A 14,172-nucleotide genomic window follows, 5' to 3' on the forward strand; every position below is an offset into this window, starting at 1 on the left:
TTCGACACAGCGCACACATGATTTAAGGCCATTTATCTCTAACTATAACAAATGCTACAGGCATGCATGCCGGCACCAGCGGGTAGTTATACCTGTTTCTTTGAAACACAGTCTAGTGCTTCATGACTGTAGCACATTCGTTTTGCCCCAAGGAAAAAAAAACCACCTCCTCTTCTCCTATGGGACAGAGATTGACAACTCATGTGAGCAAAGCCACCTCCTCTACACAGCCGTCTCGGTGGCAGCACATGTGGATCTGGACATACAAATTGTGGCAGTTGGCAACAATAATAATCTGAAAACCGTAACTGTGTTTGAGAGCTAAGGATGCAGTGACTGGTAAAGGGACAGAGTTAGAGGGAACGGCACAAAGTCAAACACAACTCCTCCTGCTCACACAGCACCACCATCTCCTACCTCCTAGCAACCTGAATTAAGAAAAAGCACTAATCATAAGGAACACTTGACACTGGTATCATCCCCTCAGCAGTCAGCCAGAGAGAGGTTGCTGTCTCACGCTGCTGAGGCCAGAACAGGCACGGTCTGTGGCAGCCTCACAGCAAATGCTTCATGGGGGCAAAGTATCCTTGGCTCTCGCAGGGCTTGGCACCTACAAGCTACAGCCTCAGAAGAGTATGAAGCCTTGGGGCGGCAGAGGAAAGAGGTGGCAGAGGAAAGAGGCGGATGGAGGGGCTTGATGGGTAGAGAAATCCAGCGTGGTTCTGCTGGCCCATCTGAGGCTCAGCAAAGCCCCTCTGTCTCCCAGTACGGCTACGCTAGCACCTACAAGAGCCAAATCCACATAAACTGTGACACAGAAGGGGCAGGATAAGTCCTAAGTCTGTATTTGCTGTCAGGGCATTTCCAGATGCTGATGTCCATTTGGGACCTGGCTGTTTTACAAAGCTGTTTACAGGGAGATCTGCTCCAGGGTGTGCCTCACATTTTGCTCTAGTCCATGTTTCTTCTTTACTGCTGTTGGCACAGGTATCCAGGCAGTGCGTTTATTTATTGGCATATTGTTGACTTACTTACACATTCATGTCTTCTTTCTGTTAGAGAAAGCCACCAACAAAGCTACAGCTGTCAGTCAGGTCCTTGAAGCCTTCTTGGCACTCAAGCCTAAGCTAAGGATCACAACCAAATTTAACAAACAGCATCTGTGGGCCAACTTTTGCTTTACTACTCAGTGCTGAATTTGAGCTTTGCCTTTTGTTTTAAAATGTTTTTAATGGCATCTAACTACATATGTAGACACATGTACCCAGACACCTAACGATGAGATCTGCGTCTCTACAGAGCCGCGGCGCAGAGCGCTGCTGGCCCTGCGCGGCCGAGGGAGAGCTTTGCCCTGAGGCCAGGGCCCGTGCCGCACCAGCCAGCAGGACACAGGCCCTGCTGCTGCCCTGGCTGCCGCCGTGCCCAGAGGTGGCTGCGAGAGCTCCCGTTTACTGAAGGGGCTCCCCAGTGTTTCATTTAGGGCCAGTCCCACCATTAGCTTCCCCTCAGCGAGTGCCAGAGCAGCAACCAGTAACATCAGTACTATTTGGGACAGGTGGTGCAAGCCCTACGAGTAACGAGCAGGCTCGGCTGTTGTGGGAGCTGCTTGGGCTGTTGGCCTCCGTGGTCTCCACTGACCGCAGGCTGTAATGGAGCAGGCCGGTTTTACTCCCCACCCTCCTTTTCCTGCTCATTTGCCCCCGCTTCACTGATTTACCTACCTTTGCCCTTCCAGGTCTTGGTTTTCCTTCATTCATTCCCCTCCAGGAGTCTCTCCCTTCATCCCCTTATTTGAGCAAGCTGAGTCTCTCCCACCTCTCTCCTCCTGCCCTCCCCAGCCCTCCCTCCTGTGCCCCCAACCCCCTCTCCTCACCGACTCCCCTTCTCCAGCTTCCGCAGCCACCGCATGCAGCAACAGCAAACCCTCTCCCCAGGCCGGAGCAGCCGAACAGCCTGCAGCAGCAGCCCAGCAGGGCCCCGGAGCCACATGTGGGCTGCAAGGCTGGTCGTGACTGTCCGGGCTTGTTTTCATGTCCTGCATCAACAGGGAGGGAGGTCACGACTCCTCTTGGCACAACGGCTGGCCATGAGATGACACGCTCAGTTTCCTCATCTTCTGTGCAGAGGCTGCACAGAGCATGTCCCTCAGCTGTGTCCCGTCTTTGACCTCATTAGGCAGTTTGCATGATATGGGTTTTTTTTAAAGCCACATAATAATCTGCTAGTAATTTGTTTTTACTGTGAGCATCACAAGCATAAAAGAGTTCATGAGCGTAAGTTTACCTCAGGATGTATGGAAGAGCAGAGGACAGAAATCCAGAATCCCCGTCGTGCATCATGACCTCAGGACAATTTATGCCTTGTGCTTACCCACCCATCAGGAGGATAAAGCACGCTAATTATTCCTACAGACAGTGCTCTAGACAACAAGATGAGTTATAATAGGAGTTAAGAAGCACACATCTTGTATCTGAACAAAACAAAGCAACACTGCAATTTATATATAACAGGTAATTTTTATTTAAAAAAAATATTGCAACTGACAAAGAAAATCAACTCCATGAAATGTGCCATACATTCAAAGAGATGTATTTGAAGTAATTGATTTGTTATTCTCTGAGGTGATCATTGATACAGATACTTCCTGACAATTAAAGAACAAAAACAAAGTTCCGTAACATTTTGTCCCTAAGGTATCTTGCAAGATGAAGTTCAAGAGTTTCTGGCCAAGAGTCCTGCCTTGCTAAATGCCACACACAGAAGATGACTTTAGACATGGTTTCACTGGCTTCTCTTCTAGCATTTGCAGCTCTGGTGTGAATGAGACTGGTCTGCAGAGCTCGCTGGTTTGGGTACTGATGACAGACTCAGGAACCTGCTCAAGGAAGAGTCCCAAAAGGAAAAAACGACAGTTGTTTTATCCTCAGTAATACCTGTAGTTCAAAGCCAAAGAGGTGGTCAAAAATGTGCACTCCCAGGTGAAGCTATAACATAGAGAAGTATGTTTCTTAAGAGCCATTTATTTCTTATATCCCTGTTTCATTGAATATTAGAAAAAGACCACCACATACAAAAATCTTATCATTACAAGTAGTTAAAAAAAAAAAACCTTCAGACCATTAAAACACACAAGAAAGTGTTCGTTTGCATACAGTAGAAATACAATCCTCATTAAAGCAGCATACCAGAGAAGCCAGTTGTTAAGTAAGTAAGTTTTCAATTAAAAAAGACAAAAGCCCAGATGTTCCTGTAACACAACGTGAACATTAGAGAAAAGAGAGGAACAAAACATTCATAGACTACCATGCCGCGTACATCATCTTTGTAAGGTCACTTCAGGCCTAAAAGAGTACGGTATCGAACGAAGAGCGTGGAGTCAGTGCCTGCGCAGAGCATTCTGTGCCCAGCCCTCAGAAACAGCAGCTGTCCTCAGCTCTGCTTTACTCACACGGATCCAACCGGATCTGCCGGGGCCGGAGGGACTTCCCGAGGATGCCCTTCCTTCCATCTCCAGCAGTGCCCCCACCAAAGGGCAGGACGGCTTGGCACCAGGGCAGGACTTCTGCCCGCAGGTTTGGGCCTCAGCCCTCTGCCACCAACATGTCGGCTCCAAAACCAAGCGGCACGTGCAGCAGGAACCCCAATGTCAGCCTGGGGCTGCCTGGGCAGTGAGAGGGGCACAGGTCTGTAAAGCAGCACAGGGACAGCCCACTTTTCCCTGTCTTATGACGGACATTCCCAACCGAGCGTCACACAACCACTGCTGCAGCCTGCCAATGCTTCCCCTCCAGAGGACAGTTTGCCACCAGTGAAGACAGTCCAGACTCAAATCACGAGGTTCCCAAATAAAACAGGGTACAGCAAGTATCTGATTTACACACTGAAGTTATTAAACCTCAAACTCGCTGCTGTTGGTAAGAAACAAACATAAGCTCTTGGGCTCATCTTGGAGAAAAAATGATTCTCAAAAATCTGTCCGAGCTCTAACATCTTGCCTGTGGTCAGATGGGATTCACCCAGCAGCAGGGAGGGAGCCTCATGAAGAAGCAAGCAGCGCAGGCGTAGCTGTTCCTGGGGCTAAGCGTCTTGCTATGGCTGCCTCAGACCGCCCAGGGCAGTTTGATGACAGCAGCTGGCAGAAGCCCAGGGGCTTGGTCATAGCCCCCTGTGGGTCCACACCACCTGCAGCTGCTAGACATGTGCAGTTCTCAGAAGGGGCACAGTGACCTACGCTGGCAAACAGCCATTACAGACAACATCTACATCTATAAATAAACTCTCCTCTCCTTCGGCTTTCTCAGTCCCTCTGTCTAAGTACAGGCTGCTGATTCTTCTAAGAGCCTAGAAGATCTTAAGCAACAGAAAAAGGAAAACGTGGACTCCTTCCTTGTTGAGTCAATGTAAGAAAGACCCCAAACCAGAAACTGGTTCTTGCTTGGCATTAAACAACATGAACATGAATCTCAGCCTCAACAAACCAAGCTGTCAGATGTTAGTCCTACTCCATAGCATACGGCTTTTCCTCTGCCTCAAACTTTTTCACTTCCCCTTCCGAGGCAATGGAAGAGGAGTTGCTTCTACCTTTGTGGCTCAATCGCCATCTAGAAATACTTGCCTGGCAATACTGGCAACATGCATCTGCTGGCCCCTTGGTTTGTGAAAGACGTCCTACAGTCCAGCTCTGTCCTGTGCACAGCTGCAAGTGCAGTGCTGCCCCCTGAGCGCAGGGCGGGCTGTTCCCAAACCCCATCGTTTCAAAGCATGACTATCTAAGTTACCTGCAGTCTCCTGTTCGCTCCTCCTTTTGGCTGACCGCTTGACTGGCTGTGCCTACGCTAACCATGGCTCCAGCATCATCCATGCTCAGACCCCCTTCACCATCTCCTTGATGTGTCCGCCTGCCACACTGATCCCGCAGCGGGGGTGAACACCTGCCATTCACTCCTTAGCACATTGATGCTTTACACTGTGTGTGGCTGGTTCATTTCTGGCTGCTCACCTCTTTGCAGGGCTTCCCGCCCTCACCTCCTCTGCTCACCAGACACCCTTCTTAAAGAAAAGAAAAAGCTCCTGCATTTGCTCTTCGATACTTCTTCCTACATCATGGAGATACTGAATGCTAGCATATGCCACAAACTTCCTGCCAATATACAGATTTTATATTATATAAATAGGTAAAAGTTTCAGACAAAATATCCTATAATTTCTGTGGTGTAACATTTTTAAATAGCATTAAAAACACAAACCATCCAGCCCTTGTGATTAAATATACAAACATTGTGAATTGATAAGGCTTATAGGTACATATGCAAAAATAAAGTGCCCCTCCCCCCCCACCAAGAAACAGTTCTGTACAGCTAAGTCTGAAAACAGAGAGAGCAAGTTATTTAAAATAAAACCTCCCGAGCTGGAAGCGCAGCCAAGTTTTCAATCCTTGTTCTCATTTCTGCTTTCAACTCAGCAACACAGGAGTATTTACAAGCAGAAGAGGAGCTGCCATGGCTGACTCCGTAGCGCCGTTGACCTGCAACCTGCCCAGCTAAGTGCCTCACAGGGCCTTGGTGCTGGCTGGGTGTGCAGTGTGGGACACAGGCTTCTGAGGGTAGTAACTGTACAAGTAAACCTGCAACAGGATGGCAATGTCCACAAAAACCTGCAGGAGTCCACAGATGGAGAACTGGAAAGGGGCCTGATTCAAGATGAAGTAAACAGTCTTGAATGTGTCTCCACTGGTCCACATCAGCACCATCTTGACACTAAAAGACAAAAAAGAAGGGAAGAATATTTACTGAGAAGAACTTGGCTTGTGATTAGGCCTGCTGTGCCAAAGGATCCCACCAACTTCAGGGAGGGTTTATACTCAACAGTGAGTTGGGACTCCCCTCGACGAGGGCAGACAGCGTGCCTAGCCAAGACGTGCAGCACTGTACTTGGAAGGAAGGATCAAATTTTCTACCCCAGAAACTGCAGCACTCTTATCTCAGCAATTACAGCTCCAAATGCCTGCGGCTATGAAGGTATCCAACATTCTAAAATATCCAGCTAGGATATTTGACTCAGCGGCGCTCTGTAAACATGACTGCCACATGCTGACAGCACTGACCAAAAGTAATACAGTGCATGGAAAACAAAGGCAATTCATCCCAACAGTTACTTCTTGTGCGTGCAACTTTGTGCTCACGCAAGGTGAAGTAACACGTAGACTGCTCTCTCATACATGCACGCTTTTTAAGCATCTGCTGAAACAAACACTTCTGATAGATACAAGAAACCATTTCTTATTGCAGAAAATGCCAAACCAAAAAAAACAGAAGGACGGATTGTCCAGTAATACAGAAAGAGGGGAAACGACATGCCTGCCGCTGTTACTGGACGGATGAACATCACCAGGGATTTTTATCAAGGACACAGATCAAGAGCAATGCTTAGACTTCCTTTTAATAGCCATCCTTGCTTTCATCTTGCTGTACTGCTGAGCCATCCCCTGTCCTGCAGTCCAGCTCCTGCTCCCCCACATCAGGAAAAACTCTGGGGAACAGAAGCAAGGTTTTCAAACAGACCAAATTTTTTTCAGTGCCCTCAACAAAACGTGAACAACCAGATCCTGAAGGCTGTTTCTGAGCTTCATGCACTTTAACAGGAGAGCTTTTTCAGCAGCTGGATAAGCAGTAGTGGACAAAAGCTTTGTAGTTCACAGTATGAACACTGCACCTGATTTGTCATGATTAAGAGCAATTACGTTTTGCCAGCATTGACTCCAATTCATCAAATGCAGTCAGGCCCATGCAGCAGGGTAGGACTTAATTTGTCAAACATTCAGGCAGGGAGCTCGCACAATTTGTATTTTGGACACAAGTACACAATGCTATTGCAAGCCAAATGCTGCAGCCCACTCTCTCCCCCTATGGGAAGGGTGGCCAAGAGCATCAGTTTATTCTGCCCCATCGCACTACGGGAACACAAGCCTTTTTGTAACTCATCTCACGTGACTGAGAGCGTAAACCAGGTCTACAATCTTATAGACCTTCCAAAGAGAGTCTCTGCGTGGAGGTGCAAGCGAGGACATGGGGTTGAGTAAGCAGTCATTCCCCACCCAAGGTCATTCTAAAACTGTAAATAAATAATCAGAGAAGGAAAACAACTGCGGAACCCACAGTGTCATTTGTGCTTGGTGCAAACAGCCTGCACCACCTGCCTTCTGCATGTTCCCAGTCACACCGAGTCACCTTACAGCACACTTATGGGAGGTTTACAGACACAGGCGGTGGCGGGGATTGTTTGGGATTTTAATTAGGAAGGGCGATAAACGCTGAGGGTAATAAAACTGGCACCTTGCTTGCAGGAAGCCAACATTCCTCCTCCTCCAATTTTAAGCTTATCAGTGCTTGCTGGTCAACTGATGACAATTTAATTGTGACTCTGTCCTGGCATGGTTGGGGACCCTCACTAAAAGCACATGCTTTGACCTAGCAGGTCAAACTAACTGCTCGCTGTTGACAGAAAGGCAATTCAGTGATGCCACGAAATATCTGAATAGGAATTTAATGTGCAAAGGGTATTTGTCACATATTCCCCATGGAGAAAGCCAAGGGTTTTAAAAGTGACCCCACAGTGCAGTGCAGATGTGGAGGAGAAAATCCACACTATCAGATGTACAGCCTACAAAAGAGTTTACTCCCCCAAATAAAGAATAATTGCTGGGGGGAAACGTCACGGACACATGCACTTCAGCAGCAGCGTAGGAGCCAAGCACTAGAAGCACACCTCTAGCTGTGTCACACGCTGTGCTGCGTTTGCCAGAGCAAATCTGGGTTTTGCTAGGAAGCCACCTGTGAACTCAACAGCCTGCAATACCAACTGGGTAACGTGGTGCATGCTCCAATGCCTTTGCATGTTCCGGAGCCCCACTCTTCAGCTTGTACATCAGACACTCAAGGAAATCAGCATCATGCCTGGGGTTCTCACTAGGACATGACAATGCTCTATACACAGGAAAATCTCAACTTGCCCTTGGCAAAAATGATTTTAAAAAATCTAAGGGATAGTTTGAAGAGCTAACACCACGAGTCTATCACTGAATCAAAAAATATACATCCTCCTCTGTCCAGCAGCTTGGACAAAACAGCAGAGAAAACCTGCAAATCACAAAGGTACTATAAAAATGCAAAATAAAAATACACAATATACTTGATGTTCCACAAAACCTTAGTACTACAGCTGCACTGAGGATCTCAGAACCCGGGGTTAATGCAAAGCAGTGACTGTGGGAGTGCCGGCTGCTCTCCAGAGGAGAGGATAGGACTGGACAAAAGGAGCATGTCCAGCACAGACCTAAAAGTGCGTGGGGTAACTGAAAACAGCTTGGCAAGGAAACAGGGACAGCATCATGCAAGAAGTGAGAAGAGGCAATGAAGATCCCCAGAGGAAAGCCAAGGAGATACCAGAGGAGCAGAGAGGTCGGTCAGATGAGAAGGGGGTAGGAAAAAGAGGCTGGGAACTTAGGACACAAGTCCTTTGGAAACAACCTGAATTTGGGGTGGATGGACAGAGGAGTACAGCCTGGGACAAGGGCATTCAGAGTTGTATTGGGTTTGCATGGGGGGGGGGCGGCAGACGGGCAGACGACTGCTACAGGGGTGCCTTCTGTGAGAAGCTGCTAGAAGCTTCCCCTATGTCCGATACAGCCAATGCCAGCCGGCTCCATGATGGACTCGCCACTGGCCAAGGCTGAGCTCATCAGCAATGGTGCTAGCACCTCTGGGATAACATATTTAAGAAGGGGGAAAAAACTGCTGTGCAACAGCAGGAGCCGGGAGAGAGGAGTGAGAATATGTGAGAGGAACAACTCTGCAGACACCAAGGTCAGTGAAGAAGGAGGGGGAGGAGGTGCTCCAGGCACCGGAGCAGAGATTCCCCCGTAGCCCGTGGTGAAGACTGTGGTGAGGCAGGCTGTCCCCCTGCAGCCCATGGAGGTTAAGGGTGGAGCAGATATCCACCTGCAGCCCGTTGGAGGACCCCACGCCGGAGCAGGTGGATGCCTAAAGGAGGCTGTGACCCCATGGGAAGCCCATGCTGGAGCAGGCTCCTGGTAGGACCTGTGGAGAGAGAGGAGCCCAGGCTGGAGCAGGTTTGCTGGCAGGGCTTGCGACCCCGTGGGGACCCACACTGGAGCAGTCTGTTCCTGAAGGACTGCACCCCATGGAAAGGACCCACATTAAAGAAGTTCATGGAGGACTGTCTCCCGTGGGAGGGACCCCATGCTGGAGCAGGGGAAGAGTGTGAGGAGTCCTCCCCAGAGGAGGAAGGAGTGGCAGAGACAACGTGTGATGAACTGACCGCAACCCCCATTCCCCATCCCCCTGTGCCGCTGGGGGGAGGAGGTAGAGAATTCGGGAGTGAAGCTTGAGCCTGGGAAGAAGGGGGATGGGGAGTGGCGGGGGGGAATGTGTTTTAAGATTTGTTTTTATTTCTCATTATCCTAATCTGATTTTGATTGGCAAGAAATTAAATTAATTTCCCCAAGTTGAGTCTGTTTTGCCCGTGACAGTAATTGGTGAGTGATCCCTCCCTGTCCTTATCTCGACCCACAAGCCTTTTGTTATATTTTTCTCTCCCCTGTCCAGTTGAGGAGGGGGAGTGATAGAGTGGCTTGGTGGGCACCTCGCGTCTAGCCAAGGTCAACCCACCACAAGGGTGAAGCTAGGGAATGAGCAGAAGAGGCGTGCGCTGGCCCAGGACCCCCACCTCATCACTGTAATGTCTGCAAGCATCCCCGAACGCCCCCAGACCCTCTCCAATTAAGTCTGTGTCTCACTCCTCCAGTGCCTATCCTGGGGAGGGGAACAGCTACAACTGCTGTCGGCTCTCCCCCATCTGAACCAGCACCCGTTTGCACACACAGCCTGAAAGTTTCAGCTTGGCGAGAAACCCATCGAGTGCCTGCATGGCATCTCGGGGGGAACAGAGCTGCCCCTGCCCCCACTAGCACATCACAGGCCCAAGCTTCGGGAGGCTGGGAGAGGGGCTGAATGAAGTGTACATCATCAGCGTGGCTTCTGCCACGTCCTAATTTCCAGACACTCGGGTAAAATAGTAATGGTCCTCCGCCCTTATTTGGGCTGTGGAATTGCCTTGTCCTTGCTGCGTATGCAGATGCCATTCACAATAATGCAATGGTGTGTGCATGACTATGCGTGACTGATCACATGGATACACCATCACTGCTCTCATACTTCCAGCTATCGTGTCACTTCAGGATGCCACACAATATAGAAAAGCCAGTTTTTGTCCGCAGCTTCTCAACTTCACCCGCTCACTTGGGGAAGAGAGGTAGTTCTTGTATTTATTCTTACTTTTGGGGTAGAAAAGAAACCAACCTATCTTGGGCAGATAGCTGCCTCTTACCTGCCCCAGAGGAGAAAAGAGCAGTGTCTGTGCAGAAAGGGAGGGTTTTATTGCCCAAAAGAAACTGAGTTTTCAGTTGGTTGTGGGGAAGGAAGAGGAAAAAGGGGAGGGCACACCTGAGCCCTTCTTCCACTGCTCTGCTGTAACCTCCATTTGCTGAATGAAGCTCCAGTCCCTTCCTGTAAGACACAAGAGGCTCATTTTTAACAAACTACCAATACACCAAGGGGGGCAACCCTCTAGTCTCAGCTTTCTTCCCCTGCAGGGCTCTGCATGCCACGTGATGGAAAATCTGTGGGATCACAGCCACAGCATGAGTCTCCCAGAGAGCCACATGATGCAGCAGCGGCTCCAATGCAGGCTGCCAGTGGTGCTGAACAAGTCCTCTGCATGGCTCTGCTCCTTTACAGTGCCATGTGCCAGGGGCCACCGGCTGGCAGATCACAGCCCGTTGGCGTAGGTCTGGCCCTTGGCTTCACAGTGCAAGGGAAAATGCTGCACTGTTAACGTAGATGAGGCTTTGCTGCAAGAGGCAATCAGGGCCCACCATCAACACTACCTGAGACTGGACAGCACAGCACAAGGCGGCTGCATGCAGCAAAAATTTCCCAACCTATCTCACAAAGACCAACTTCACGCTTTATCTTTCTGACGTCCGCAAGGCCACATGAGCGAAGCTGTTCTGCACAGCACTGGCTACACAGCAAAGCAAGATGTAGGAGTAAAAGTAAATAAACTGATACTTTTCCTGAAATAGCCCAAAGCTAAGCTGGGAAGACGCGGAAGGCAGGAAATGCTCACCTTGTTGATACGGAGTACACGGTCTAGTAGGACACCACAACTGCTCTTTGCACAAATGAATGAGCAGGTTAGGGGTGAGCAGTGCCACAGAGCAATTTGGGGAGGCAGGAATAAACAATTGGTTGTGTGACAAGAGAGATGCCAACTGGAGGGGCAGGAGGCAGGAACTGCGCTGAAATAGCTGGTATTGCCAGAGGCTGAAGCAGACTCGCGGTAAAAATAGCACTTCCCAGTAATGTAAATCAGTACTGCAGTATCCAATGACAACAAACCTCCTGGAAGCAAGCGCCTTCCTTACAGTTGAGCTCATTACAAGGAGTTGCTAATGTTCTAACAGTCGGTGTCGAGTCTGTGTAAATTACAATTGACCACAAAGAGAAAAGGCTGGTATTTTTCAACTGCTCTTAAAATCTGGAAGAGCACTTATTTATTCTGCTGTTGGAATTAATTCTGAGAAGGACACCATCACTTCTGATCAGGCACTAGACTAGGGGTAGGTTGCTAAATGCTATTTTTTAATATGGTAATATAAAAACGCCCTACAGCGCTGCTGTTCTCTGCCACCGATAGGAGATTTCAAAAGCCACTGTACCAATCTTCATTTGCTAAATAAATAAATGTCATGCTGGAAAACAGCATTCACTTTTCTCAAGGAACAATTTGCTTCATTCAGGTTCCTTGTATATTGTGCATTAATTCTGAAGTGACAGCAACTAGAGGTAAAAAACACCTATTAGTACACCGTATCTGCAGTCAGCCAACGAACCATAATTTTCACAGAATACTCCTGAAATTATTCAGATGTAGAAAGAGCTCGTAAACTGTATTCAAATGGAAAAAAAAAAACAAAAACAAAAACAACTTTCTCTTGCTTCTCTTTGAGGAACTGTACTGGAGACTGAGTAATTTACAGAACAATGAGATACTTAGGCTCAACCCCCCTTATGCAGGACTAATGCTACTCAAATCAAAGCTTTTCAGCATCTTCATTCCTTCTGCTCAAAACCTGGCTGTGACAGTCTCAAGTCTCTGATTTTCCACTGGAATCTTTGCACGCTCTGCTCAACATTGGCCACTTCTTGGTCATTATACCTTTCTTCTTCCTTCATCTGAAAGAAGCAAAAACTACCAAATAAAAGATCTTGTAAAAAAATACGAGATGTGAAACCCCCTCTTCCTCCTCCCTGGTAAACTAGTCTGTCTTACGACTAGTTCCAACCATCCATCAAAATAACTTACAAACAGTAGCACATTAGCAGAGCTGCAGAGCAGCAGCCTGCAGAACACGGTCTGGTACTTAGTACAAAACGTACACAAGAAGAAAGACATGGCAGCACTCGCTTCCTGCTCGCACCGTGGATTTTCCCACATCAATGTTATGACTCTGCATGTTTGTAGCTTAACACACAAACCCAAAAATACCCTGCAAGCTGGAAGACACAAAGAGAATCAGACATTAGACAGTCACTTCCGTTGAAAAATTCTGTAGAGGTTTGACCAGACATTTCAGCACAAATAGCAACAGGAGGTACGTGTTGCCCTGATGTAATTACATCCTGCTGCAGTCACAAACGTAGTGCTAATTGTGCTCAGACAGTCAACGAACTCAAAAATTCTAAGTTATTTTCAATAACAGAAAAATGAGTATAATTCATTGACCTTTATCTATTTTGAAAGTTGCCTTTTTTTTTTTCTTTCTATCTCAGGCAACTGGAACTAAAAAGAGGAGAGTTAGCCTGGACTCTTTTTGTTCAAGAATCAGTGGAAGTTGACCACAACCTCCCCACATCATGGTCAAGTGCTAGACCAAGACACAGGTGATACCAGATTCAAAAATCTGACTTTTTAGACTGTCATAGTTTCTGACATTTCTTCGTATATTAGCACTTGACTTTCATATATGTTAAAAAATGGTGACAGTTCTTTATATGACTGGGGGGGGGATATAAAAGCAGAATAAAATAATTTAAGAGCCGACAAGCTAGTATTTCCTTCACGAATAAGGTCCACGTCGAGCCAGCCTGTCAATGAGTACTCTGAACACTGCATTTGGTTTTGGTAAGCGAGGAAGAGGGTGCAGAAGGTATCTCTCCTGCAACCTTTTAAGCTGTTACCTCCCACAAGCCATTTGCATGGGAATGTCTGTAAGAGAAAGCAGATTCAGTTATAACATCCTGACTTTGGAAAACCTTCAGCTTTCATTTGCAGCTCCAAAATAGTCTACTTAGGGAAGACAGCAAGCATCCGTAACACTGTACTTCAATCAGAGGCTGGCCTGCCTTCAACAGTGAAACACAGACCAGAAAACATGAAACCCAAATGCCATGGTATTTTTAACACTGCACAAAACAAACAAAAATTAATAAATAGAGCATTTGTTCCTAACAAAAAGCCATATGGCTTAAGAAAAAGGGAGTTCTGATGCTAACCAAATTGTTTAGTCTGCCAAAAATTATTAAAAGGCCATTAAAAAAAAAGAGAAGAAAACATTGGGATCGGATATCCAACACGTCTGAAGTTTGAAAATCTGGAAACTAAACATGCGTACCCTAAGACAGGTCCTTACGTGTGAGCAAGCACAGATCTTGTTTTTAAATACTGCACAGCCAGCTGGGAATCCAAGCATGAAACGGTTCACCAGTCCTATGAGCACTGCCTCGGCGAAAGTGCCTTACCTCACTTCTCAACAATTCCTCTGAGGCTGGAGCAGCACTGACCTTCTCCAGAGGGAGCCATTTGTCCAGCCCCGCAATGCTAGCAGGAGTTAAGAGGAGCATGCAGCAAGATAGATCCAACATTTATTTTGGATCTCTGGAACTGAGCTAAAGCAACTGAGTTAAAGCCGCATCCATGAGCAATGGATACCACAGAGGGCTGGAATACAAGAGCAAACTATCTGAAAGCTCCTGTGATTTTCAAGGACGTCAGTGAGGAAAGATGAAATGGAGGATTTCACTCTGGAATGCT

General features: G+C 47.6%; 1 protein-coding gene across 7 annotated transcripts in view; it reads right to left on the minus strand.

The window, feature by feature from the left end:
* Positions 1-2,502: 2,502 nt before the first annotated feature.
* Positions 2,503-14,172, minus strand: part of SLC66A2 (solute carrier family 66 member 2) — a 68,477-nt gene continuing 56,807 nt past the window's right edge. For 3 of the 7 annotated variants that reach the window (XM_087765366.1, XM_087765360.1, XM_087765334.1), the window contains 3 exons: positions 10,405-10,583; positions 8,997-9,095; positions 5,603-5,756 (listed from right to left, as the gene is read on the minus strand). In XM_087765366.1, the coding sequence (XP_087621492.1) occupies positions 5,740-5,756; positions 8,997-9,095; positions 10,405-10,583 (295 nt within the window). In that variant the 3' untranslated portion in view covers positions 5,603-5,739. Of the gene's footprint in view, positions 5,757-8,996; positions 9,096-10,404; positions 10,584-14,172 lie in introns of all 7 variants that reach the window. The other 4 variants (XM_087765381.1, XM_087765372.1, XM_087765344.1 and 1 more) reach the window with 2 other exon arrangements.

This window comes from Nipponia nippon, unplaced genomic scaffold (assembly GCF_047370975.1).
Source record: "Nipponia nippon isolate SJK-2023a ecotype South Korea unplaced genomic scaffold, ASM4737097v1 scaffold_1, whole genome shotgun sequence".
Classification (NCBI taxonomy): domain Eukaryota; kingdom Metazoa; phylum Chordata; class Aves; order Pelecaniformes; family Threskiornithidae; genus Nipponia; species Nipponia nippon.